At 43.3% G+C, this 5,047-nt stretch overlaps 1 protein-coding gene across 3 annotated transcripts; it reads left to right on the forward strand.

Moving 5' to 3' along the window:
• Positions 1 to 16: 16 nt before the first annotated feature.
• Positions 17 to 4,443, forward strand: HSPA5 (heat shock protein family A (Hsp70) member 5). 3 transcript variants are annotated; one of them, XM_047830222.1, is made up of 9 exons: positions 17 to 108; positions 190 to 413; positions 516 to 747; positions 1,173 to 1,310; positions 1,630 to 1,742; positions 1,847 to 2,237; positions 2,364 to 2,601; positions 2,919 to 3,086; positions 3,537 to 4,443. In XM_047830222.1, the coding sequence occupies exons 2-9, from the start codon at positions 292 to 294 to the stop codon at positions 4,097 to 4,099; spliced, it is 1,965 nt and encodes a 654-aa protein (XP_047686178.1). In that variant the 5' UTR covers positions 17 to 108; positions 190 to 291; the 3' UTR covers positions 4,100 to 4,443. The 3 variants fall into 3 exon arrangements, with proteins under 3 accessions (XP_047686178.1, XP_047686180.1, XP_047686181.1); XM_047830224.1 differs by having other exon boundaries at positions 219 to 413; XM_047830225.1 differs by lacking the exon at positions 17 to 108 and having other exon boundaries at positions 120 to 413.
• Positions 4,444 to 5,047: the final 604 nt, after the last annotated feature.

Consider the following 5,047-nt stretch of genomic DNA (forward strand, 5'->3'; position numbering starts at 1 on the left):
ACGACGGGGCTGGGGGGAGGGTATATAAGTGGCGTCGGCGACGGCGCGGTCGACGCTGGCCGAGACTTCACAGATTCAACGGCTTGGGAGGTTTCGTGAATCTGAGAGGTAAGCGCCGCGGCCTGCCTTTCCGGACCTGCCCTTCGCGTTTCCAGCTGCCCCTGCTCACCCCGGGCCCTGTACCCTCAGATCAGTAACCTCGGTGCGCCCCCGTGCAGCGGCCTGTCGTTGGATTGCCTCTGAGGTCCTGCCTGCCTGCTGACCGACTGATTGGCCTACGGCGCCGGCAAGATGAAGCTGTCCCTGGTGGCTGCGGTGCTGCTGTTGCTCGGCGCGGCGCGGGCCGAGGAGGAGGACAAGAAGGAAGACGTGGGCACGGTGGTCGGCATCGACCTGGGGACCACCTACTCCTGGTAAGTGGGGTTTGTGGAAAGGGGGGAATGGGGCGTGGTCTCCTGGGCTGCTGTGAGGATCGCAGTGCTGATTCTTTCCGTTCTTGGTGATTTTTCCGCCAGCGTCGGGGTGTTCAAGAACGGTCGCGTGGAGATCATCGCCAACGATCAGGGCAATCGCATCACGCCGTCTTATGTGGCCTTCACTCCTGAAGGGGAGCGTCTGATCGGCGATGCAGCCAAGAACCAGCTCACCTCCAACCCTGAGAACACGGTCTTCGACGCCAAGAGGCTCATCGGCCGCACATGGAACGACCCATCTGTGCAGCAGGACATCAAGTTCTTGCCTTTCAAGGTCCGACGGGGTTTTTGTCACCCGGATAGAAAGTGGGTGGTGGTGGGAGTATTTAGGATTAATAAGCTACTGAAAAGTTGTTGAGATAACAAAAAGGATGCGAACATGGTGTATATGTAATAATTTTTATTGAGTAATCTTAGTATGTTACAAAATTTGGTAAAGTAAGCTTGGCGTACGAAGAAATGTCACCCGTAACTATTTGTCTACATCGTTTAGTATTGGTAGCCTGATTGAAACTGAATATGCTTGCCTTTGTAAGGCACTCCTCATGCTCCTTAAGTGTTGCTGGTCACTATTTAGCTCCAAGCAACCAAAGTAAACCAAATAAATAATGGGGGAGGAAGTGGGCCTCAGACTATCCTCTTTATTTAGAGTTTTGAATGTTCTTCTGTCTGAAAATAATAATTCATTCTTTAAAATAGGTGGTTGAAAAGAAAACTAAACCATATATTCAAGTTGATATTGGAGGTGGGCAGACAAAGACATTTGCTCCTGAAGAAATTTCTGCCATGGTTCTCACTAAAATGAAGGAAACTGCTGAGGCTTATTTGGGAAAGAAGGTAAATATTTCTAGAAAAGTGTTAAGTAATTTTGTTTTTACTATTGATTGTGTTGCGTAGATGCCTTCATTGGTTTAATAATTAGAATCTGAATGATATCTGTGTATTTCAGTTTTAGTTGTTTGTATTACTGTAGGCCAAACAAATTACTAGGCACTTTTCACGTGTTATCACTTAATGCTTGCAAATCCGTGGTATGAGATGATGTATGTTGTATCTAACAAACTGTGTTAGAAACTAAAGTGAAGGTTTGAGTGCAACATATATGAGTTAAACAATGTGATAAAATACACTTAATTATCTTTTGTTATTCTCTTAGGTTACCCATGCAGTTGTTACTGTACCGGCCTATTTCAATGATGCCCAACGCCAGGCAACCAAAGATGCTGGAACTATTGCTGGATTGAATGTTATGAGAATCATCAATGAGCCGTAAGTGTTAAACTCAGAAGTATGGTGTATTTGCCAAATAGGGATAATGTAAACTTAACTAAACTTTTTTTTTTTTTTTTCCTTCTATTTCATTCTCTTAATAGTACAGCAGCTGCTATTGCTTATGGCTTGGATAAAAGGGAAGGGGAAAAGAACATCCTGGTGTTTGACCTCGGTGGTGGAACTTTTGATGTGTCGCTCCTCACCATTGATAATGGTGTCTTCGAAGTTGTGGCTACTAATGGAGACACTCATCTGGGTGGAGAAGACTTTGACCAACGTGTCATGGAACACTTCATCAAGCTCTACAAAAAGAAGACAGGCAAAGATGTCAGGAAAGACAACAGAGCTGTGCAGAAACTCCGACGTGAGGTAGAAAAGGCCAAACGGGCCCTGTCTTCTCAACATCAAGCAAGAATTGAAATTGAGTCTTTCTATGAAGGAGAAGACTTCTCTGAGACTCTGACCCGGGCCAAATTTGAAGAGCTAAACATGGTATGTTCCTTGTTTTTTGCTTTGCTAACAAGATTTAGTTAGACTCTGTCGGGGACACTGTACTTAGTTATTTAGACAGTATCTAGGTATAATAGGCATCATCACAGTAACTGTTTCCTATTCTAGGATCTGTTCCGTTCTACCATGAAGCCTGTCCAGAAGGTGCTGGAGGATTCTGACTTAAAGAAGTCTGATATTGATGAAATTGTTCTTGTTGGTGGCTCTACTCGAATCCCGAAGATTCAACAACTGGTTAAAGAATTTTTCAATGGCAAGGAGCCATCCCGTGGCATAAACCCAGATGAGGCCGTAGCATATGGTGCTGCTGTCCAGGCTGGGGTACTCTCTGGTGATCAAGATACAGGTAAGTCAGTGTCACAGCATCTTCCACAGTATTTCAATGGCTTGATAGAGTATAATTAGCTATTGCTTTAGAAAGCAAGAGAGTATGTATAACAAGGTCATACAGCTGGTAAAGGGTAAAGTGAGGACAAGACCTGGCTCAGTTTCAAGATCCTTAGCAATTACATTTAATTTACTGCTTCCGAAATGATTTTGCATACAACCTCTCATTAAATGGCAAGATGGAGAAGATAAAGTTACATAGTTCATGGGGAGACTGCTTGGTAGTGCTCCTGTGACTCAAATTAGAACTTAACCTTGGTTAATTTACCTTTGCAGGTGATCTGGTACTGCTTGATGTATGTCCCCTCACACTTGGTATTGAAACTGTGGGAGGTGTCATGACCAAACTGATTCCAAGGAACACCGTGGTGCCCACCAAGAAGTCTCAGATCTTTTCTACGGCTTCCGATAATCAACCCACTGTTACAATCAAGGTCTATGAAGGTAATGCTCTATCTTTGTTAATGACATGGTATGTTTGTGGAAAGTGACCTCTTAATATATTGTATTGAAAACAGAAGGGAAAGTAAGAATCTGCTGGTTTCAGACAGGGGTCCCTAATTTAACTGGTGCTGGGTTTGGTAGAGTCAGTCCTAAAATAATTATCATCTAGCTATCTAGCATTCTTTGCCATTAGAAGTAACTTCTGAGCTGGCTCCTCGAATACCATAAGAATAGAGTTCATAATGCTATAGATGAAATTCAATTAAAAGTTAGTAGTAATGTAACAGTTGGGCCCACTTGAAATTCCTTGTAGAGCAATACTGACTGACCCCCTTCTAGCTTGATAAACACGCCCTTGCCACCGTAGGCTCTAACAGTGTAAGGATCCAGATAAGACTAATGTTGTTAGTTGTTCCTAACAAGTTTTTTGTGTGTGTGTATACCTTCTAGGTGAACGACCCCTGACCAAAGACAATCACCTTCTGGGAACTTTTGATCTGACTGGAATTCCTCCTGCTCCCCGTGGGGTCCCACAGATTGAAGTCACCTTTGAAATCGATGTGAATGGCATTCTTAGAGTGACAGCTGAAGACAAAGGTACAGGCAACAAAAATAAGATCACAATTACCAATGACCAAAATCGCCTGACACCTGAAGAAATTGAAAGGATGGTTAATGATGCTGAGAAGTTTGCCGAGGAAGACAAAAAGCTCAAGGAGCGCATTGATACTAGAAATGAATTGGAAAGCTATGCCTATTCTTTAAAGAATCAAATTGGAGATAAAGAAAAGCTGGGAGGTAAACTCTCCTCTGAAGACAAGGAAACCATGGAAAAAGCCGTAGAGGAAAAGATTGAATGGCTAGAAAGTCACCAAGACGCTGACATTGAAGATTTCAAAGCTAAAAAGAAGGAACTAGAAGAAATTGTTCAGCCAATTATCAGCAAACTCTATGGAAGTGCAAGCCCTCCCCCAACTGGTGATGAGGAACCAGCAGATAAAGATGAGTTGTAGACATTGCTCTGCTAGTGCTGTAATATTGTAAATACTGGACTCAGGAACTTTCGTTAGGAGAAAATTGAGAGAACTTAAGTCTCGAATGTAATTGGAATCTTCACCTTGGAGTGGAGTTGAAAATGCTATAGCCCAAGTGGCTGTTTACTGCTTTTCATTAGCAGTTGCTCACATGTCTTGGGGGTGGGGGGGAAGGAAGAATTGGCTATCTTAAAAAGTGGGTAAAAAAGCTGAGTTAGGGCGTGTGTTCATCTTGGAAATGTTCTATTTAACAATTGGGTCATGCGCATCTGGTGTAGGAACTTTTTCTACCATAAGTGACACCAATAAATGTTTGTTATTTACGCTGGTCTAATTTTTGTGATAAGCTTCTAATTAAGTCAGTTGCTTCAAGGTTACATTCTTACTTGGTGGGGTTTTGAGGTAAAGAAACCTTTTTATTTAGTTGTTTCAGGGATCTTGCCCTAACGTTAATTTAAGAAAGGGGTGGGAAAGGTAAGAAACATTCTTACCTAGGCAAGAGTCATTTCACATGCCCAAGAGCAGAATTTGCTTGAACATAGTCGAAATTTCCAATTTCCCCTTACCTTTAAAACTTTCTGGGGGGCTTTTTTTTTTTAAATTTTTTTTTTTTTCAACGTTTATTTATTTTTGGGACAGAGAGAGACAGAGCATGAACGGGGGAGGGGCAGAGAGAGAGGGAGACACAGAATCAGAAACAGGCTCCAGGCTCTGAGCCATCAGCCCAGAGCCCGACGCGGGGCTCGAACTCACGGACTGCGAGATCGTGACCTGGCTGAAGTCGGACGCTTAACCGACTGCGCCACCCAGGCGCCCCTCTGGGGGGCTTTTTATTACTAATAATGCTTTGTAGCTGCTAGAATTCGTTGAGACTTGGTATGAGTGATGGATCACTGATGTTAACTTTATACACTGAGATTCAGTTCA

This window comes from Prionailurus viverrinus, chromosome D4, assembly GCF_022837055.1.
Source record: "Prionailurus viverrinus isolate Anna chromosome D4, UM_Priviv_1.0, whole genome shotgun sequence".
Classification (NCBI taxonomy): Eukaryota; Metazoa; Chordata; class Mammalia; order Carnivora; family Felidae; genus Prionailurus; species Prionailurus viverrinus.

Bases quoted from the DNA above. Each gene is read 5' to 3' on its own strand.
- HSPA5 (XM_047830222.1), top strand. From the start codon at position 292: ATGAAGCTGTCCCTGGTGGCTGCGGTGCTGCTGTTGCTCGGCGCGGCG. The intron at 414-515 runs GTAAGTGGGGTT...TTTTTCCGCCAG, and splicing joins CTGGGGACCACCTACTCCTG to CGTCGGGGTGTTCAAGAACG. The intron at 3,087-3,536 runs GTAATGCTCTAT...TATACCTTCTAG, and splicing joins TACAATCAAGGTCTATGAAG to GTGAACGACCCCTGACCAAA.